At 39.8% G+C, this 23223-nt stretch overlaps 1 protein-coding gene across 1 annotated transcript; it reads left to right on the forward strand.

Annotated features, from left to right (window-relative positions):
* Window positions 1-8923: 8923 nt before the first annotated feature.
* On the forward strand, window positions 8924-22878 carry AGXT2 (alanine--glyoxylate aminotransferase 2). Its single transcript, XM_083883223.1, has 14 exons — window positions 8924-9020; window positions 10634-10719; window positions 11091-11275; window positions 11579-11702; window positions 12535-12629; window positions 13727-13820; window positions 14854-14947; window positions 15789-15889; window positions 17031-17123; window positions 17845-17977; window positions 19065-19153; window positions 20613-20762; window positions 21106-21204; window positions 22663-22878. Exons 1-14 carry the CDS (start codon window positions 8990-8992, stop codon window positions 22771-22773), a joined length of 1485 nt encoding a protein of 494 aa, XP_083739349.1. The 5' UTR covers window positions 8924-8989; the 3' UTR covers window positions 22774-22878.
* The last annotated feature ends 345 nt before the right edge of the window (window positions 22879-23223 follow it).

Genomic DNA, 23223 nt, shown 5'->3' on the forward strand with positions numbered 1-23223 from the left:
TGTAAGTTATTTGTTTCACAGGTTTTTTTATTACCTGTAATTATATAATTAAAATAGAATTCAGGTTTTGAGACCCAAGGTTCTGTCCCTTTGAATTTGTACTCTGATGCCAATTGTAAATGAAACGGGATTCTCCTGTATCCTGCACTTTTCTCTGAGCCTGGAAGGAAAGTTTGAAATCAGATTTTTCATAATGAATTTATGAACATCAGTTTTGGAACCAAGCCTCCAAGGTCTGATTCAGACCCTCACTAAAAAAGCACTGGGAATGAGGTGATGAGTCCATATACTAGGGCTGGTCAGGTATCCCCAGAACAGTAGTGGGAGCAGTAAGGATTCATTATATCCCATGTAACTAAAGACAGAATCAAAATGATACTCCAGTGGCTGCAAAGTTGTTGTGGTTCTTCCTTCTTGAAACAAAAGTTTAATTTACTCCAGAAAAGTATAACTGTGTGATGACTGATTAAAAGTGGGCCAAGAATTTAGCCAGCCATCTCTAGCTTCAGGGGAAGCTGGAAACTTAAGGTGAGAGAATGATCCTGCACCTGTGAAGGAGAGTGTATTTGATAGCTGGGCTCTCTCTTGTTAGTCTCCTTCCTGAACAGCTTTACTTTTCTCCATATTTCCATGATTTTTATGCACTGAGAGCACCATCCTGCAATATCAGGTACCTGCTGCAGAGCCAGACAAAAGAGAATTTCAGATGTTGAAGGTCCCAGAAGGCCACATCTAATTTGGTGAATCAGATTCTCACCCTTTACCCTCAAAGCCATGGAACTGTGCAAGCATGGATTAATAGAATTGCCTATCCTTTGTACAGGCAGGACATTAGATTAACTTAATTAATTATCTTAACTAATTACCTCTGTGTCTATAAACTCACATTGTGGTGTAGACTGTAACATCAGGTGGCATCAGATTTAGAGCCTGTCCTCTATACAGACAACTGCCCACTTTCAGGGGCTGATAAGGGCAGTTTGGGTGCTCTGCTGAGTGTGTGGGAAGCTATCCTAGGTTCCTAATTCAGCCACTTACTTAACACATGAAGACATGAAAGGGGCTACTCCAGATATCAGCCAAACATAAAACTCCGTTCAGTTACAGTTAGCAGAACAATTTTACCATAGATACTCTGTTTGATTTGTACCTTACAAATTTCTAGAGATGCTAGAAGTACTGCAAAAAACCTCTTGAGTTTTGAGGAAATTTGTGTCTATGGAAGTGTGCAAGCTGAGATAACACACTGTGTCTGACAGTGTTTTATTTACCCTTCAGTTTTCTGACTGAATCTGACAGTCAGATACAATCAGACACATTCTTCTTTCTTTACACAGTTACCTCTATCCATGTTGTTTCCTACACCTAATAATGTGCATAAAGATATGCTGCTACAGGTCTCCTGGGATTTATCTAGTGATGCACAGAAGCTGTAGTATCTCATCAAGCCTAGAGCCTAAAGACGTTCCTTATACAGTAGGTTCTTTATTTCTTAGGTTAGAACACAGGTGACTACCCATATGTATAACAGCAACAGGCTGTTCCTGCTGTATCTTTTTACCTGAAGTTACTTTTCACCTGAAGCAAACAGACACAACAGTTAGCAGATTTTAAGTGTATGATTCATCCTGCCTAACTGTAGGCATGTGTGCCTCCAATAATCCACACAGAAAGAGAGTCAAGGAGTTTCTCTGCTTTGTCATAAAAGAATACTGGAACTGCAAAATAGCTATAGCCTAAATTACTTTGCATGGTGTTGAGCATCTCTCACCTTTGCTAATGGATGTCTAAATGTGCCAAATCATCATGGCTGTCTGTGAAAAGAGAAAGTCACCCACAGTGGAAAAGGGGCATTTGCCTGCTGCTTTGAAGTTTTGGGGGATTTGCTAGCTAAATGTCATTTGAATGCAATGTCATAAATATATTTAGTTCTTGAAGTCGAATAATTGTGCAGATAGATCAATTTTCTCTTGGATTTGCTTATATTTTCCAAAACACCTTGTTGATCCCAGTGGCAGAGCTTCTGAAAGTGACCTTAAACCTCTGAAAGCACATTAAAGGAAAAAAAAAAAACTAGTGTTCTGTAAAATCAAAATAACCTTCAGCTAAGTGTTTGGTCCTTTGAATGTTCAAATAGTTGATTTTTTCTGTTTGCAACAATATTTTTGCTTGCAGGTCTTTAAGCTTTTCATTAGGAAGTACACTAGTTTTTGCAGCAGTTCTACAGAGTCAATCAGTGTAAAATTATGATACACCAGTGGGGAAAAACAGGCTCTTGACACCTCCTTTGATATCCAGAGGGATGAACAGAATTTACCCCAGGAATAGGGATCAGCCCTCTAGCTCTTGTACCATTAGTCAAACTTTTCACTTGGAATAATTATTTCAAGAATTTGAATTATGTTTTCAATGTCAAAGTTATCCATGTGTCATTTGTAGTGTGAGCTGCTTTGTAATAGCATAAAAGCCCTAAAAGGTAGCATAAAGATTCTTCTACATAATTAGTTTTACAAAATTCCTAAAATTGAACATATGTATTTTATTTAACTACCTTTCCTTCTGACTCAGACTAATTTCATTAACATTTTTTCTTTGGTATTGGAAATATGATTCATTATCATAATTTCTTTCTAGATTTTTTAGCAGAGACATATTTGATGTACAATGTTAGTATTTCTATGTAATATTTCAGACTTTAGAAGAAATATAAACTAATTAATTGGCACGTGCTCACAAAGCTCAGTATCACATATGATGAGGACTTTAAGTTTGGTCTTGATAATACTATGTAACTACAAGGATTATTTAATAAAAATGCAGTGAATTAACCTGACATAATATTAGTAAGAGGATATATGTGTTTATGGAACAAACTGTAAAACAAATATGTAATGATGATTTATGTCAAACCAGTGAATTCTGTAGTATATCTGCCTGTGTGTCTATGTTTAAATGGCTGAAATATAGACAGTTGCTTTAAATGTCATTCGAGTATCCAAAGTGTAGTAGCAGCAGGTGTTCAAAATGAATAAGCAGAATTTTTTTGTGCTCTCTGAAGCATTGTATATGTGGGGTTTACATCATGAAGCCTGTAAGTGTATTTTGTAATTTCATGGTAAGTGTAAACAATCTGAAGGTGTCGTGCAAGGAAACGGAAGTCATGTAAGCCAGTTAATAGACATCAGACATCTTCTACAAAGCCATAAAGAGAAATTAATTGAAAGAAGTGTCATGAGATCAGGCATCACATTCTCAAATAATTGCTACCTCAGATTTTTTTTTTCTCTCTCTTTAAAAGGCAAGCAGGAAAAAGCATTTTGCTTTGTTTGTAAATTTGTGGCTCATTCTATCAAGAATTTAAAAATCTTATTTGTAAATTCAATTTTTTTTTTTTTTTTTTTAACAAACAGCTTGTCATGGAATCACCACTTGTGTTGCAGTGGTAGCGTGAGGATGAAATATTTGAGGTGTGTAGCAAAAGAAAATGGTTTTAATATGGAAAAAAAATGCTAAAGAAAATTCCATTTTGTAAGAATATCCTTGGTGCCCAGATTGGCAGTCAAGCATCAGTCCCATTCCTGACCTGAAAATTTTTTTGCCACTATTTGTGTTCCCGGGTCACTAGGACTGACTGACTCAATTTTCCAGAGGTGCTCTAATTCTGGATCTCAGTTATGGAACTTAGTGTTTATCAATACTTGCTATTTAGAATTACCTGTTTTCAACTGAGTTCCTAGGAAGCAACCTTTCAATTCTAACTCTAAATGAGTAAAAATGGAAAGCCCTGCTCTCAACTATCTCAAGCCATCACACTAAAATCAAGCTCCAGTTCCTGTGGATATGGAAAGATGAACTGAATTATAATAATTTGAATAACCTAGTAGCCCAAAAAACCTTGAAAACCATTTTGAAATAAATCAGGGATTTTCTTCATTTTTCTGGTCTATGTCAAGCAAAAAAATAAAGATAAATGGATGCCTAAATACATAATACATGGGGATATAAAGACCTTAAATATCATAGAAGCATAGAACAGTTTAGGTTGGAAAATACCTATAAGGTCGTAGAGTCCAACTGTTAACCCAGATCTGCCAAGTACACCATTAAGTGACAGGAAGAGGGTCAATGTTGCTGTATGTGACAGGATGGAAAAGGAGTACAGTCACTATGGGATGGTGTATGGTAGATAATGAGGGGGAAAATGAATTTGGCGACAGCTGAGAAGAGGGAGGGGGAGAGGAGAAAATGGAAAGGAAAAAATCAAATAGACAATAAAAAATAAGCACTAGCAGAATTGAGAAGAGTGATAAATGAGTTAGTAAGGGGGGAAAAAAAAACAAGAGAGGAAAATACTTTTATATTAAAAGTAGGAATGTGCACAACTACCTGATACAGTCCACAAAAGCAGTAAAGCCTTATGAAATGCTAAAGAGTTGGTAAAATGCTGAAATCGGCTACTGTGGATTTGCTGTTGCATGTGAGCAGACAAAGTCCTATACATGAGAAGTGGTCATTCATTTTCTACCTGTTATGGGATTTTTCTTCCCCATATCTGACACTGGTCCCAGGCAAAAACAAAACTTGAAGAGTCAGGCTCAACATCTGACCTGACATTACATTTCCTACATTCCTAAGGGAAAAAATCAAGAGAAATAAAGTGTACCACACTGCTTTTATAAACAACCTTCCACTTTTCACACAGATAAACAAGTGAGATTTTTAAATCCATTTACATTGTCCCACACATATGTCTACCGTTCCTAAGCATTGTTTTGATTTTATTTTGTATATATAATGCAATGACCTAGAAGCTCCAAGAGAAAAAATACTTTGGGGATATTACTAAGCAGTCTCTTGGCATTTCTGGGCATTGTTTCAGTTTGTAGCTGTGACAATGTATCTGTTAATACTTTCCTTAGCTGGAAAGTCTCTGTCTTGGTAATACTGAAAATTACCAAGTTAGGTTTAAAATACATCTCTTCAATATATTACTTTTTTAAGAGGAACAATTATATCTGTTGGAAGTAGTTAAGAAAATACCTGAATTAGTTATGTGGCCTCTTAGAGTGCTGAGATGCTAAAAGCTGATCTTCTACACAAGATGTTGGTGCATAGAGCAGTTAGATATAAAAAAGTCATTTTTTATATATTCCTCTTTTTGGAAAGTTTATTGTCCTTTCCTACTTGGTGATGCTGCTTGTCTTGGATCTTGACATTATTTAACTATTTTTTTTTTAACAATGCTGCTTTTGGATCTATTTTTGTGAGCTTCTGAGTACCTTCACCTCATTTTGACATCAATAAATGTTGAAAGATTTCATTTCAGTTCCTGCAATGGTTAGTTTTAGGGACTTGTAGCACTGAGTAGAATTTTTAGAGGATGCTGGAAATCATTTTACAAGTCACTTGTAGAAAATATCCCTTCAGTCAGATGGAAAACTATACATGTCTACAAAAAGGCAGATTTTTCTATAGGCAGAACTATAATGATGTCGTATCATATTTTTTAATATTCATAATGCTGTAGACTACTCTTAATTCTCATCCCTTTGTTTTTCATTCCAAAAGGGAGAGGAAACTACTGCTCAGCTATACTCAGAAAGAGCTCCTGGGCTGCTTTAGTGTTGTATATTTTTCATTTTGGAAAGTAATTTTTTTTTTATGCTGGCTACAAAAACGGTTCATCTGGTACAATACAACCATCATTTCTTGTATATGTGCTATATTGCTCAGAGATACTCAGCACTATTTTGGCTTCTGAAATATTTTTTTGTGTTTTGTGTATGTTTTAGTCATTGTGTAAGATATAGCAATACTGAGGGCACTGTTATGAGAAAGTACAGCCCAGAAAAAAACGTTTGCAGTCATTAACTAATTGTATTTGTTCAAAATTCTGATGTGCTGTTAAGCGAGGGTAAAAGTCTCTGGAACTCCCTTGCCTTTAATTGTGTCAGCAGTCTCTCAAAGAAACAAAATTTGCACCTTCGGAATAATATCCAGAATAAACAATATATTTTCAGCAGAGAAAGAGATGACCCAATATTTAAAGCAAACTTATTGCCATTTGCATAAACCATTTCTTTGGTAGGTTTGCAATACAAGCTCAGCATTTTTTCCACTACAGTTTCAGAATTTGTATGCAATGTGGAACATGAGAGGTTATCGCAGTGTCATTACTGTAGCAACAGAATGACTTTAAGCACAATTATTCTATGAAACAGATCCAAATTTTTTTGTAAATTTCTAAAAGACAAGAAATTTTAAGAATTAGATTTCATATGTAGTATGTACATTGTTTGGAGAATACTGGTATAAAAGTAGTTGCTCAGGAATTCTTCATTGTTTCTAAGTGTATCTAAAGGAAAATGCTTTCAAATACATTTTTTAAGTTCTTAATATTGAAAATGCTGGCTTTACTAAAATCTGTTAGTGTTTTCACTTGTAAGATCAATATTGTTATGAAGTTTGTAGCTTTCTGATTAATTTTTTGATCTTTTGTCATTGTAAAATCTCTTTGCAATGGTGTTCGCATTTCAGTTTAATAAAAGTTCGTGAATAAAATTCCCAAATTCTCTATTTCTTCATGATATGCAACAGTTCTACTATATAATGTATAAAAAGAAAAAGGAAAATCCAGGCATCCAAGACAGTCTGTAGGGCAGCATCCTGCTGTCCTCCATGGGGAAAGCCACATGACAGATATTTAACCAATTTTGGTGCACTGAACAACTGAACCAGGTAATACAAATGGCTGACATACCAGGTCACAACTTTTATGTTTCTTTATCTCTCTTTAAGTCGATTTAAGCTATATTTATCATTGAAATTCAAGGATTTGTTTAGCAAAGGTAACGTTTGATCAAGAAAGGTTGAGGGTTGGGGGAGTCCTAAGGTGTGTAAGCACTGTCCTGGTTACTAGAGGGTACAAGTGTCTGACCCTTTGCACCTACTTTGGGCAGTTTTCCTGCAAAACTGGGGCTGCCCTCCAGGCTACCTGTGATCAGCCTTCTGTCCTGGGAGCAGGCAGGGTCATCAAAAGCACTGTGAAATACCTCTCACTGGCAACTGTGTCTAGTTAAACTGCGTGACAATTTCCATTCCAGGAAATGTCACCTTGAGCCTTGATTCTTAAGTATTATGAGGATGTGTGTGTTTTGGTCAGGGCAGAGTTAATTTTCTCCACAGCAGCTACTATGGGGCTGCGTTTTGGATTTGTGCTGAATGCAGTGATGATAACAGAGATGTTTTTGTTGTTGCTAATTGGAGTTTACGCAGACCCAAAGCCCTTTTCTGGGTGCGTGGGAGGCTGGGAGTAGACTTAGCTGGGATAGGTGACCCCAGCTGACCAAAGGGATATTCCAGACCATGTGACATCATGCTCATTGTGAAATACTGAGTGAAAACAGAACATTTGGAGCTATGGCCTTCGTCTTCCCAAATCACCATTACACATGACAGGCCCTGCTCCCCTGGAGATGGCTGGACTCCCACCTGACCATGGGATGTGGTGAACTAATTCCTTTTGCTTTGCTTGTGTTTGTGGCTTTTGCTTTTTCTATCAAACTCTCTTTGTCTCAGCCCAAGGGTTTTCCAGCTTTTACTCTTCCCTTCCTCCCCCCAGTCCCACTGGTGGGGAACTGAGCACGTGGCTGCCTGGGGCTTGGCTGATGGCTGGTAATGGGGAAGGAAATACGGCTTCCCAGTTCTCCCATCCTTGTAGGAAGTTATGCTACACATCTTCCCCGACAAAACAAAACCGAAACAAGGGAATAAATGGGTCATCACTTATCCTTCTCAGCATATCTGTCACTTTCTCCTCATCCACCCAGATGTATTTAACGTAACACAATTCACAGAATCACATATTGGGTAAGGGAAGGCACCACAGTTGGTCATCTGGTCCAAAATCCCTGCTCAAGCAGCATCATCCCCAAACACACAGCAGAGGACTGTATCCTGACAGTTCTTGGATATCTTCAGTGAGGGAGACAGAGGGAAATCTCTTCCACTGCATGATCACACACACAGTAAAGAAGTTTCTTCTCATGTTTAGGTGGAATTCCCTGTGCATCAGTTTCTGCCTGTTGTGTCATGTCCTGCTGCCTGGCACCACCAAGCAGAGCCTGGTCCCTTCTCTGAGCCCTCCCTGCAGACACTGACAGACATTGATGAGGTCCCCTCTCAATTATCCTTTCTTGAGGCTGAACAGGATGGATTCTCTCAGCCTTTCCTTGTAACAGATGCTCCAATACCTTTATCACCTTTGCATTTCTCTGCTGGACCCACTCCAGGAGCTCCGTGTCTCTGTCGTGCTCCAGAGACCAGAACTGAGCACAGACTCCAGGTGAGACCTCACTAGAGCTGAGTAGCAGGGCAGGATCACCTCCCTTGACCTTCCAGCCATGCTCTTCCAAAGGAACCCCAGGGCTGCAATGGCCTTCCTGCTCACAGGGGCACTGCTGGCTCATGGACAGTTTGTTGTCCACCAGGACCCCCAGGTCCTTCTCCACAGAGCTACTTTCCAGCAGGTTGGGCCCCAGCCTGCACTGGTACCCAGAGTTCTTCCCCAGGTCCCTGCATTTGCCCTTGTAGAATTTCAAACTGTTCTTTCCTGTCCAGCTTTCCAGCCTGTTGAGGGCCCTCTGAAGGTCCCACAGTCAAACTGTGTCAGAAGGTGACTCGGGACGGGAGAGCACAGGGTGACATCAAGGAGACAGCACGCGATGACACCAGAAGAGCAGCACGGGATGACTCTGGGGGACACCATGGGATGATATCAGGGGAACGGCATGTGATGACACCGGGGGACAGCACGGCATGAAAGCAAGGGCATAGCACGGGATGACACCGGGTGGACAGCAGCGGATGGCTGGGGGCCCGCAGGGCACAGCAGGGCACGGCGGGGGATGACAGCGGGGGCGGACACGGCGTGTGTCCGGCCGGCTCCACACACGTGTCGGGGCGGTGCCGCTGCCCGGGGCGGGCGGACATGGCGGGGCGGCTGCGGGGGCTCGGCGGCGGTGAGAGAGCGGCGGGGGGCGCGGGGGGCGCGGGGGCGCGTCCGGCGGGCTGCGAGCCCGGGCTGGTGGAGCCGGGCTGGTGGAGCCGGGCTGGTGGAGCCGGGCTGACCAGAGCCGGGCTGATGGAGCCGGGTGACCAGAGCCGGGCTGGTGGAGCCGGGCTGACCAGAGCCGGGCTGGTGGAGCCGGGTGACCAGAGCCGGGCTGGTGGAGCCGGGCTGATGGAGCCGGGCTGATGGAGCCCGCCGGGGTCCCTGCAGCCGCTCGGTGCAGGTTCAGGAGGGATGGCGGCACCGTGTCTGAGCGCGGAGCAGCACCGTGTAGAAGCACTTTTCGGTGTAGCTGCAAATCCCTTGGAAATAGTTCCAAGTGTAGAACTTTCCCAGCTCATGGGTTTCCAACTACTTTTTTGAGGTTGGACTCTTGTATATTCTATGTTCATTAGTGCTGTAAGTGGTTGTAAGGGAGGTGGCATCTCATGTAAGTAATTTCAGGAAACTTTATTTTTCAGTCATTTACGTTTCACGTTTGTTTTAGAAATTGGTTAAAACCTTAGGCTTTTAAAAAGAAATGTGTAACTCTCAGGAGATAGTGTTCTAGGTGCAAAGATAGAGTCTTTTGAAATAGCTCCGCACAGAATCACAGGATGGGTCAGGTTGGAAGGGACCAGTGGGTCATCTGGTCCAGCCTCCCTGCTCGAGCAGGGCCATCCCAGAGCACACGGCACAGGATTTGTGCAGACAGTCCTTGAGTGTCTCCAGTGAGCGAGACTCCCCAAGCTCTCTGGGCAATCAAGTATCTCTTTCTGATACCTGCTGAATTGCATCTGCAGTTAAATGAAGGCAGGATGGTGTGATGTTCCCAGGATCTTGGAGCAAGGAGGGAAGATGGCAGCTGGAGTTGTCAGGGCCCTAAGCACAGCTTGTGTCCCCTGAAGAGCCTCCCCCAGGGCTGTACACCTTGCCCAGGAGCACTGTTTCGTCTCTGCCCTGAGCCTTCAGTCCCTGCCTCAGCCAAGCCATGAGCCTTGCCACCAGCCCAGCCCTGGCTCTGTCTCTTGGATAGACCTTGGACTTGTGCTGTAGCCTTGTGTCCAGCCCTGTCTCTGGCTCTGTCTGCTGCTGCTCCTGCCTGGGCTCCCTGGGTGGACCCCTGGCCCTGAGTCAGCTCCGTTGATGCGGGGCGTTCTCAGTGAACCCTGCTTTGCCCACCTCGTTCAGGACTGTTGGGCCCCTGCCCTGCTGCCTGGGAGCACTGCCCACGCTGCAGGCACTCTGGGGACCTGACTGTAGAACATTCACTCACTGCTTCCAGATAAGAACTTGTATTAGAAACAGTTTTTATTTTTAAAATAAAAGTCACTCTTCTGTGAAAATAGAAGTCCATGTGAAACTGAAAACTTGAGTTTTAATGGACATTTTAAAATTACATGTATTCTGCCTGTTACTTATTTTTCCCCAAAGAAAACTTCTCAGACCAAAAAAACCCTCCAAAACTTTCTGTGACTGTAGTTCATGTGTTCCCTGAACAAATTCATTGAGCAAATCTTTTAGATGTGTAATTTCCCAAATGTTTCATAATTCATGTTTCATAATTATCTTACTATTTTATAGTTGCCTTTAGGCAGCAGAAATGGAAAAGTTCTGTCTCCACACAAGCAAAAATGCCTCCTTGTGATTTTGTACCTGAAAAATATGAAGTAAGTCATGCATACTACACTGATTTTAAATAAAGCTTCATTACTAGGTTTGGGTGATAGGTTCATCTGCTAAATATGATTATAAAATTTGCTTTTTTTGGGTACAGCCCAACTCTTACAACCAGGATATAACCTATAGATAGATGTACCTCTGTGACCAATCCGTAATATGTAAACATTTAAGAAAGAGGTATGTGCAGAACAGCAGCCTTACTTCAAAAAAGCTGAGTTTCAGAGGTTTGTAGGACAGCTTTCTATGTGCCAGAATCTGTTATGATCTTAATCCTGTAGACAGCTGTGCAGTCTATGTGCTCCATGAGTCTGGATCTTTCGAAGGCATGGATGGATACTGACTGTTTTATTCCACTCAGTCCTATCCATATGAACGTGTGCAGAAGATCCGTGAACAAAATATTGCACCTTCACTGAGGACATATTACAGGAAGCCATTGCTGCTGCACCAGGGACATATGCAGTGGTTGTTTGATCATGAAGGACGAAGATACCTTGATCTCTTTGCTGGAATTGTCACTGTCAGTGTTGGACACTGTCACCCGTAAGTGTGTTGCTTTTTGATTCATGGTATAAAATACAGGAAGAGACACCTATATATTTTTGTGCTTCATTAATCTGCAGCACTGTGAGCCTAAAACCAGAATATAATTTACTGAATTGTGATGGGTTAGTTCAATTTCTGCTACATTTTGAAGAATTCATTAATTTGGTCTAGTTGTTCCTCCATCTGGCTACACAATGCAGCATCTGTGTTTGCAGAATCAATAGCACAGAGGTATGTGCGTGTATGAGTGTGGAGTCGGTGTGGAATTCAATCCCTTTGTCTCTCCCTTGGTACATGCAGGAAGGTAACTATGGCTACCCAGAAGCAGCTGGCTCGCCTGTGGCATACCACCAATATCTACATGTACCCAGCAATCCACGAGTATGCTGAAAAGCTAACTTCTCTTTTTCCAGATCCACTGAAGGTAAATTGATTCTGGCAGGAGCAGGGGCTGGTGAAGTGGGTGTCTATTTATAAGAAGTATTTACTAAATAATCGAGAGCCGTGATATCTCTAGAGAGAAAATCTGTACTGGGAATACAGAGTGTCAGTTAAAGAACATGATGGCCTTCAGGGCCTTTTCTTTAGACCTAACTGTAAACAAGCATAATATCCCTTATTTCTGTTCTATTTGTTTTCTCCCTTCACATTACTCTGTGAAGAGGCATTGCCATCTTAAAAATTATTTAAAAGAAACGAAAAAGATTTTTCTTACATGTAGCCAGCCTTAATTTTCTTGATCTCATGAAAATCCACAGTGAAAATCGTTTGACAGTATTTTGTGTAGTTTGTGTAAATGTTTGCCAACATTTAAATAGATAAACCACAAAAATGTCATGCTTCATATGCAATGAAACAGTAAGAAAAATAATATTTTTTTCAGGTAAAATAAATTGTCGATGAAATTTGGCTAGCAGTAGAGTATGAAGCAATTGCAATCTTAAAGATGGAAGGAGAGTAAAAAAAAATTGAAAATGTCCTGCTTAGTTTGACCCAACACTTTAATTTCTGTCAATCAGAAATCCATCTTAGGAAAACATGTAAATTGAAACCCTTTGAGATTTTTCTGTACCCTCCCAGAGGACATCAGTTGGATCTTTGTTCTCATCTATAGCATAAGGACAACACTAATTTTATTGTGGTGAGGTCACCATGTGGCAGTGCTAGGCTAGTTCATCATGTTATTAAGGGACATGGTGTGATGCTGAAGAAGGAGGTGTTTTTGTGCTGCACTGATCCCAAGTGTTCTCCCACAGGTGGTTTATCTCACCAACAGCGGGTCAGAAGCCAATGATTTAGCTATGTTCATGGCAAGGCTACACACTCGTAACTTTGACATCATCTCTCTAAGGTAATGCCAACAGCTTCACAAAACTCTTCTGTGTATGGGATCACTCTCTACATGCCTAAAACAAGAAATGACTGACAACTCTTTGACCCCAGGTCTGCAGAGGAGAATGCGATAAATTTACTTTATTTGACAAAGAGGAGTGAACCAGGCACTGAAGTTTTCATACAGCATGTTAGGACTAGTTTGAAATAAAAATGCAACCTGCAATTTTTGCTTGTGTTACCTAGAATGTGATCTGATGTCTGCTTTCAGGGTGTGCTTTGGTAGACTTTTGTTTGTGGCCAGACCAAGACTGAGCAACTGCTCCATTCTTCCTCCATTTCCCTTCTGCAGTGCCCCTTTATGAGGGGTGCAAAGGTGGCTTTGGAGCAGCAGTGCAGTGAACCTCAGCAGGAAACTGCTCCGCCTGGGAGCTGATTTCTGTTTTGTTTGCTTTGCTGCCTTGTTTTTCTATCAGAGCCCTGAACCACAGTTCACTGCACAGGTACACAAACAGTTCTTCTGGCTTAATGACAGGGATGGAGCTGGGCTGAACACCAGCACACTGTAAACACCAATGTAAACAGTTCACTTTATTGTGCAGCCCAGAGGGCCTCAAATGTTAGAATAAAAGGCCATGTTAATGAAGAGCTGTATTTTTCTGTTACTGTGTTCAACAGAACATTGGGTACCTACCTTACTTGTGTATTCTCACTAAGTAATTTTGATCTGTGTAATAAAATGTACAGCAAACCACCATGTAGTTTAATGATTGGCAGCATCTGTTGGAGGCAACAGCTGTTTCCAAGATTAAGAAGACAGAGATGTGGGAGCAGGTGCTACAGCAGAACTTCATGAGGCACTGTTTGAATTACTGTTGGCTCCAGTGATTGTACTCATCTCCTTGCAAACATTTCCGCACAGATTTTATATTTGAAATTGCAGTCAGAGTCAAAAGGCAGAGTGAAAAATGGCAGTAGGAATCTTCTTAGTTTCAGTGCAACAATGCATATTTTTCCCAACACTTTGTAGCTCAGAAGCATGCCTTCTCAGAACAGATATTGCTCCAGACACTTCTTGGAAATGAGTGATGTTGATTTTTTTATTTGTTTGAACAGAGGAGGATACCATGGAGGCAGCCCTTACACGCTGGGTTTGACATCTCTGACTCCTTATAAGCATGGTGTTGCCAATGGCTTTGGCTGTACAACTGTGAGATTTTTTAATTTTATTTTTTTTAATAATCTGTGTAACTAACAGTTTATTTGACTATTTCAGCAATTGCTATGTTTTCTGCCCTCAAGTGCTTTATGGCCACCAATCAAAACTACAGTGTAGCAGTTTCTGCTGTGCAAATTCAACAAGAGCCAGAGTCACATTTTCTTCTCTGTATAGTTCCTTGGGCTAATTTTGAGTTAGGACAGCCATAACACAAGTGATTCCTGATTTGCAGTTTTTTAGTTATCCTTGATGCTTGCATGGGATTCTGTGCTAGGAACAAAATAATGTTCTGAATCCCTTTTTCAAGTTTGTTTTTGCAGATCTGTGCAAAGCTGCTTTCAGATGGTCTGGAGCAGATCCTTTACTATAATGAATAGGAATCCTATTTCAAGCAAGACAGGAGACACATCTGTTAAGGAAATCCACTGAGGTTAGGTGGCAGTATGTTATGTCCCTGCCCTTGAGCAGATTGAAGTAACTTTCTGTCAAGAAGCCGCTATTGGTGTCTCCTGTAGTTGCAGGTGACAGCTCAGCCACATTATTAACCATAGGAAGGCTCATTTACAGCAGCTTCCCAGCCTGTCTCAGTGAGTGGCCTGAACGCGTGTGGTATTTATCAGCAGCAAGGATTAGAGAGCTGGAGTTGTCTCTGTTAGATCTGCCTGCCTCACTCTATCTTGCAAATTTTGTTCATACTTCAGATTACCGAAATGCTACCAGCAACTCTTAGAATGCTGACATTACCCTTAGATAACCAATATTCTGACTAAGACCAAAAAAGGGAGGAAGAAATCAGTTGAGTTGCTATTGCTGGAATAGTCTAAACTAGTTGGTTCCAAAACTGTCTTGGTTATTTGGTTATTTGGTGAGGAACACTCCCAAGTGTTCTCCAGACAAGTTCCTTGAACTGTATTTGCCCCATGAATCTAACAGCTGCTTTTCTGTTTTGCCATTAGTCATTAGACCAAAAGATATCTTAGACAGGTGTCATCAAATCTGTAGCTCTTTCTCTTATGCTTGACAGACAATGTTACCAGATGTTTTTCGTGGTCCATGGGGAGGCAGCCATTGTAGAGATTCTCCAGTGCAAACTGTTCGAAAATGCAGCTGTTCCGAAGGTTGGTCCATGACAAAAATTTGATTTTCGGATTACAAAATACTAGAGGGCTGTGACAATAGATTATAGTTACCTCCTCAAGCAAGGTCAATGTCTGGTTAGGTTTTGCAAGGTTGAGCAAAAAAAATATTGCAGAGAATCTCAGGACCTTGCATTCCAATGGGAAAAAATTGTGACGGATGACACCGCATTCTCAGATTTCTTCTTGAAATCCCAGTGTTTGTTTCCAGTATTTGTCATGATCAGCTCTGGAAGCTGTGGAACTCACTTCAGCACATTTGGAAGAACAGAAGTGTTGATGGTGTTTTTTGCTGTTTCCAAAGTTCTTTATACCAGCTCTTGTATTGGTATAAGGCAAATAGTAAGGACAATCTGCACTCAGCAATAGGCAGAGGTCTTACATGGGGCAAAATGTTCCATACATAACACAGTGTGAAATCTCCTCTACTGCTCTGAAGCTAACAACAATTCCAAATAGTTTTTCTATGGTTTCAACAAGCACTTTTTATTATTTTAATTCATATGCACACGTAACAGAATGTTTTGTTTTTAGCTTTGCTGTCCCTAGTGAAGGGCACCATTAGCCATACTAATTGCTCTGTTCTTTATTTAAGCACAGATTGTATTCTTCAGAATCCTCCTACCTGCACAAACCATGGAGTACACATGGTTTAAGAGAAGAGGCTCTCTTCTGTAATGTTTAGCATTGTACTGTTCATATGAAAGGTGGTATTTACCATGCAGTCATATAACACTTGTTGCTTAGATGCAGTTTCATGTCTTGAAGCTAGTTTTGTGTCATATTAAGTAAATTCACTTCAAACTGTTTCCCTTGTAAACAGGTGCATGTCTTGCAAAAGACCAGTACATTGAACAGTTCAAAGATACTCTGAATACCTCAGTGCCCAAGACAGTAGCTGGATTTATTGCTGAACCAATTCAAGTAAGTAGTTTGTCATCTCTCAGTCGTGATAAGCAGTAGTGTGAAATACTCAAATCTGATATTCTTTAGCTACAATCTGAATATAAATGTTTGGTGGTTTTTACTATGATTTTTAATACTTTAAAAAGCTTAAATGTTTGAAAGATTGGATGCACTGCCTTCAAATTTCAGCTTTTGTCACTGACTTCCATGGAACTAGAATTTTTCTTGTGAAATTAAACACAGAATCATGATTAAACATACACATTTTTTCTGCATTTAAATAGTGAGTGTGATGCATGCTGTGGTTCGGTTTCTATTATCTCCTTTTAATTTTCATTACTATTTCTGTAAACTTTTAACTCAACCTCCCTTCTCCCTCTTTTAGTCATGTTGTCCGCTATATTTTTAACAGCTGTCCAGCAACTGATGGCCACAGGATTCATTCTCCTAATGTTTCACCCTACATTCACAATTGCTTTATATGTGGTTCTTCAAAAGGAAAAACTGAGAACTGATCTCAGGCAAGAGTAACAATGTGAAAACTGTGACTACAAGGGAAAACTGGAGCAGTTCTCTGGTTTTGCTGTTTTCTAAGAACTTACCTACTTGAGCCTAAAAAGCTGTTCTGGTCCAGGTGTAGGGTAGAATTGAATTTCCAATGCAAATGAAAACTGTCAAGGTGAAAAGATGCTGAGGAGGCAATGTTCTAAGCAAATTAACTAAAGAAAGAATATGAATTCTGTGGTCAACCTCATCTGTTTCTGAGTTTTCCTGTGTGTAGATTTTCACCATCCTTGTTCCGGCAATTAATTGTTAATTGACTTGGTCTTACAATGATCATGGCCTCACAAACATTCATAATGGAACAGCAGGAAGCACTGTGGAATGGGAATGTGTGACCTGAGCAGGAGCTTTCTGAAGTGGTTTCATTACTGGAGCCAAAAGCTTGAAACAGGCAGTCCTGTTGTTACCTGAAGGCTGCTGGGTGGGGTTTTTTGTTGTTGTTGTTGGTGGTTTTTTTTGTTGTCTTTTTTTGTTTGTTTTTGTTTTTGTTTTTGTTTTTGTTTTTGTTTTTGTTTTTGTTTTTTCTTTTTTTCTTTTCTCAAGTAGAACTCTTGTTTCCTTGTTTGTTCCTGAAAACGTGTTTCTCTCTTCGCAGGGTGTTAATGGAGCTGTTCAGTACCCAAGAAATTTCTTAAAGGAAGCTTATCAGCTTATACGGGAAAGAGGGGGCCTTTGCATTTCAGATGAAGTGAGTCAGATTTTTTTTTCCTAAGAATTCTAGAGTAGGGTACCTCTGAAAGTTATCATAAAAGAATCCAAGTGAAGCCTGGAAATAATTGAAGTGAAATGTGGTAAGTGTGATAACTTCACAGCTTAAGTTTAACGTGGTATTAAAGTGCATCTTTCCAAGCATAGGAGCCCCACAGTTTTTACTGCCTTTATTCTCATTTTAGGCAAAGGTAATATTTTCAGCAGACTTCAGTCCTTACCTTCTGGGAGCAGTAAATTTGCACAAATGTGCAACAAATGCTACTTGTGATAGAAGATTTGTCAAAATAACCCTTCCTTTTATGAATATTGTTGGCAGACACAGAATACAGAAGAGACTTGATTGCTGTACCTCTGCAAATAGGTTTTAGAAGTAGAATTTTCTTAGCTAAAACAGTATTAAAATAGTATCAAATGCTTCAAATGCTTTTACATTTCCTTTCCACTTTGAAATAGAAGGCGTATCTTATTTGTGCATTTCACCAGGCCTAAGACATGATGACATGTTATCACATGAAAGAAAAACCCAGTTACAATAAATAGCATTTTGTGTAGAACCATCTGAATAAGGGTCCTAATACAAGTTGACTGCAGATGTAGTTGCTGTTTAATGCAAATTAATAACAATAGGACCACAAGAAAAAGACTATCATGAAGTGTGAGAAAGTGATGGGTGTTTCTCTGAATTTTTCCTTTGAAAGGTACAGACAGGATTTGGACGGACAGGGAGCCATTTCTGGGGATTTCAAACACATGGTGTCATCCCTGACATTGTTACTTTGGCAAAAGGAATTGGTAATGGCTTCCCAATGGCAGCTGTTGTTACAACAAAAGGTATAAATGTTCTGTTCCACTATGATTGCAAAACAGAGTAATTGCAAAATATAATATAATTACTTGCGGAGAGACGTGTATTTAAAAAGCCAAGTGTTACTTATAAACTTTTTCTCAATCTATTTTTTGACAAATTAATTGGATCCTCATTGCTTCATTTGTTTCACCATGTGTTGTGCTGTATCAGTACAGAACTGTATTTAAATGGGTTTAGTTGTATAAGCAGGAATGAACTTGAGTGGTTTGTAGGGGTGGTAAAAGAGCCTGGAAGTCCTCACTGAATTCACTGTTTTACTGATCAATATACTGTGAGTAAATAGGACAGGATGTTACCTAGCTGCTTGATTCCTACAAATGACTGGCTCAATCTAATGAGGAAAATCTGTAGATGGCAGGTGAGAGCATATGTTAGAAGCATGACTTCTTTTAAAAGAAGTTTTGTTTTGGCATTTGCTAGGCACTATAGTTTTTAGAAATATACATATTTTGCACAGGCTGCTTTCAGGAAATCTTACTGTGTTGTCTCCTGTAGAATCAGAATTGAACCACAGCAAAAAGAATTGTTGTTACAGCAACATAGGTTTAAAGCAATTAAATACATTTACCAAACAACGCAGACAAGGCCACCAAGATGATCAGAGGGGCAGAGCACCTCTCCTAAGACAAAAGGCTGAGAAAATTGGGATTGTTCAGCCTGGAGAAGGCTTTGGGGTGACCTATTGTGTGCCTTCCAGTGTAAGAAAAATTGAGAGGGACTTTTACAAGAGCATGGAGTAACAGGACAAAGAGGAATGGCTTTAAACTGAAAGAGAATCGGTTTAGATAAGATATGAGGAAAAAAATCTTTGAGAGTGTTGAGCCACTGGCACAGTAGTTGCCCATAGAATCTGGGGATGCCCCATCCTGGCAGTGCTCAAGGCCAGGTTGGATGGGGCTCTGAGCAGCCTGGTCTGGTGGAAGGTGTGCCTGCCCATGGCAGAGGGATTGGAACTGAATGATCTTTAAGGTCCCTTCCAACCCAAACCATTCTATGATTCTGTGATTCTATGAATTGAAGGAGTAACCAGTGTTGTTCTTTTTCTTTTAGAGATTGCAAGTTCCTTGGCTCAAAATCTTCACTTTAATACATTTGGAGGAAACCCTTTGGCGTGTGTAGTTGGAGCTGCAGTTCTTGACGTAGGGAGAACATTACATAAGTTCATCTATACCACAAGTTCTTTGTATCGAAAGATGAAAACTGCATGTATGAATTTCTATGTGGGCAGTTTTTTAAATAACTAAGTAACATGCATAAACATATGCATGAATACATGCATGGCCAGTGTGCCTCATGCACAGGAAAAAATCCCCTTTAGCTTTATGGCAAAAATTTTCAGATCTCTAGAAAGAGTAGGAGCCCTATAATTATGACTTCAGAATCATCTTTATCTCCCTTGGGTTCTTTACTTTGTTAATAAAATTGTGGGAAAGTACTTTCTCAAAAGCCTTAGCTAATTCTTTCATAGCACCACACAAATCCACAGCTAAAGCAAATCTATTTTCTGGCACATATGCTTAGCAAAATTTTCTTAACTGCTTTTAGCTTATGCTTAAAAAAACCTCAATGACCATACAGTTGCAAATACCTAAGTCAGAAATCCTTTTGGGAAAAAAATTACCTCATTAAAAAGAAAATATAAAAATGTGCAACATGTTTCACTTATTATCCAGTAGAAAATCAGTCAGTGAGTAGTAGGTCACGATTTAATTTGTCTTGACTATGCACGTCACATTCATTCCTGAAGCTCACTTCATTACAGCAGACACTGTTTCTATTAATGTTACTTTCCTGAGTGGTCTGAGGGGTATAAGTTATTAATAAATGGATGATTGTATATAGAACCTATGTTTTGGGGTTTTTCGACTCTGAAATAACTTTGAGCCTGGCTCTGAAATAATTCCAAGGAGACTGTTAGAGTCAGGAAGAATAAAATGGAGTTGAAAGGATAAAAAAAAAAAAAAAAAAGAAGAAGAAGAAGAAGAAAAAAAAAAAAAAAAAAAAAGTAGTAGAAGCAACCACTTCATCTTCTGTAATTATTCTTCAAATGTAATTTTTCTAAATACAGATGTTAAGTTCACCTAATGGTTTGTGTGTAGGTGCCAGTATGTCCCTGCAAATAAGAACTCTGATTGAGGAGGACAGTGTAAAGAATGAAGAAAAGATTGTAATTAAAAGCCATGTTGCTAAATATAATACAGTACTCAAGATGTTCCCTGCCTAGTACCCACAGATAAGCCTTGTCAAATTATATTCTTCTCAGGATACTGAAAAAAATAAAATATTCTGGTAAGATTTTGAAAATAAGCCTTCTGGTTAGGTGTTTTCCAGTTACGAGTATCTGTGAGCAGGAATTACTGGATTAAATGTAGAAAATAAGAAAAATGTGAAAAGTGCCACAGAAACATCAAAGTATTATGTGCAATTGTATTCTGATGCTGTTAAGAGGATTTTAAGAGAAGGAAAATGTGAGCACTGAGGTTGTGAAGGAACAAAGCAAGGAAGTGAGATAAATATAGTGTCAATTTCAGTGGGGATTAACAGAATGTGTTGAAAGCTTTTCCTGCAACACTGTCATGGTACTTTCATTTTAACCAGGCTATTGAAGAAGACAGTCTGCAAAAAAACAGTGAGATTGTGGGAACATACATGCTGCTGGAGTTGGCTAAACTACGGGATGAATTTGAGATTGTTGGAGATGTCCGTGGCAAGGGACTTATGATTGGAGTAGAAATGGTGACAGATAAGGTTAGTGACTTCACTCCTTTCAGTTTACAGTGCCATTGAAAGTTTTATCACACTTTATTACAGTTGAAATAATAGAAATATTTCCTGTTAAAAAGCAGACAGTGAAGTGGGAAAACATGGTTCTGGCTAAAAATGAGCCAGAACATTCCTTCATTCAGCTATTTCATAAGCTTTGAGTAAAGAGTGACATTGCACCTTGACTGCACAGACTCATGAGAACAGATAAGTAATGCAGCTAACATTTTCAGCTAGAGGTGGGACTTATTGGAGAGACTGGAATATACATCTTTGTCACAGAACTAATTTAGAATATCTAAGTGAAGTTAGTATTTACTTTCCTTAGGACAGTCGATGCCCTCTTCCAGCTGAAGAAATCAATCAGATCTGGGAGGACTGTAAGGACATGGGAGTTCTGATCGGCAGAGGAGGGCTTTACAGTCAGGTACTGAACCTCTGGTTATAAATAAAGCTTATTTTCTGTCCTTGTGAACTACATCCCCGATTCCCCTAAATTAAATTAATTTAGTTTAGTAAACAAACTAGAAAATGTATACTCTTAGGAGCTATCTCTGTTTAATGTTGCTAATTTTAAAACTAGGCAGGCACTACTTGATTCTTTTCAAATATTCTGAACAAGGTCAAAGTTTGGAGTTTTCCTTTACAAGGACAACTTCTCCTAGAAAACCAAGGTACTACAGTCTATGCAATTTAAAAGAACTCAGCAATACTCAGGACCAAGTCTTTGTTTAGGTTATCACCTGACACATCAGTACAAAACTAGTAGTTCTTTGAGTCTGGGGAGCTGGTGATGTTCTAATTCTATGATAATTAAAGAAAGAAAGAAAAAAAAAAAGGTGTTGACAGCAAGTTCAGTAACAGCACAAAAGAGAGAATTGGATGTGGAGGCCATCAGCCCACACCAGCTGAGGATGTATCCATGCTGTAGCCAGGACACTGCAGAGAATTGCCTCAGGGCTGGCCAAGTCAGTGAAGCCCTCTGACACAGAGGAAGCAGCTTCCGTGTGAGATGGATGGAGGGTAGCTAAAACAAATTAGACATTGTGTCTGTCACCTCATCATTTCTTCCCTAAGTCACAGACTAGGTGGCAGGTAACAAGCTGAAGCTCAGTGAAGTAAATCTCATCCTGTCTGATAAGAGGGCTGTTTATCTGTGTGTTTGCTTCAGCAGGAGCTGTGGGCGGGAAAGCCAATTATTCTACTCTTCCTGTATTAAGTTCTGTGATGTGATGCCAGAAAAATCTGAAATTTAAGATTCTTATGGAAGATAAATACTCTTGAAAACATAGATCAAACATGCAGATTTAAGAGCCTATGTTCTTGACAAGTGTAGCTGTACATATAATCCTTCCTGATCAACATGATTTCCAGCTATACCACCCTAACTACAAGACAGTGTTTAGTGATTCATTCATAATGGATTCTCTTAAAAGCCTTTAAAAACAGCCTATAATAAAACAGCAAATGGGCTGACATGGTGCAAGAGCCTGCCACTCTCAGGAGATACTATTCCCTGTGGTAGAGCTGCAAGAAAGGAAAATACATCTGTCTCTGTTCTTTCTTTGTACAAATCCATCTGAGATTTTACTCTGCCTCTGTCTGCAGTAACAGAGCTGCAGACATGACCTACTCTACTTAGGTCTTTTGTGGAGGCAGTTAGGTTATCAAGAGGGGGTCATGAGTCAGATGCAATTCAGTGCAGTCAAGTTCAAAATTGCTCCACTTCACAGTGCATTTATTATAAGCCTCAGCACCTGCACTGCTGTTCTCCTTTTTTCCTCAATTTTTTAGGGTGGTAGTGCTGACCTAGATAGGTTGCTTTAAACCAAATTCTTTCTATACAATTTGAGCATTTCTTTTTCTTTTTGTTCTCTCTCCTCAGACATTCAGAATTAAGCCTCCTATGTGCATTACTAAGAGAGACGTCAACTTTGCTGTGGAAGTATTTCATACTGCTTTACAGAAACACATGGACAGAGCAGCTGCAAAATAGACTTGATTTGTTTCCTTATATGAGAGGCACACACAATCTCTAGTACCTGCAATCCAGGCTGGGCACTAATCTACCCTGGAAAATAAAATCACAGTGTGACAATTACATGCTTATTCAGTATCATAACAGCAACTGACAGATAGTGTTCAACAAAGAACATGGTGTAATCTGTTCTGTAAATGTACAGTTCAGTTCTACAGTACTGATTTGTATTAACTGCACACCTATTTTGCCATTATCAAAAAAACCCTGACTGGATTAACAGGATATCAAATGGAGAGGCAGGTATATGTTCTTTCCCCTGTGAAAGTTGTATCAAAATCAGTAATTTTTAGTGTGACAAAAAGAGTTGGGGAAGAAATTTCATAATTAAAACTGTTTATCCTGCCTACGGGATACACTGTAATTAGAACATTACAAAAAGTTTGCAGACAGTTGAGATGTTTCTAA

This window comes from Zosterops lateralis (assembly GCF_965231275.1).
Source record: "Zosterops lateralis genome assembly, chromosome: Z".
NCBI classification, from domain to species: domain Eukaryota; kingdom Metazoa; phylum Chordata; class Aves; order Passeriformes; family Zosteropidae; genus Zosterops; species Zosterops lateralis.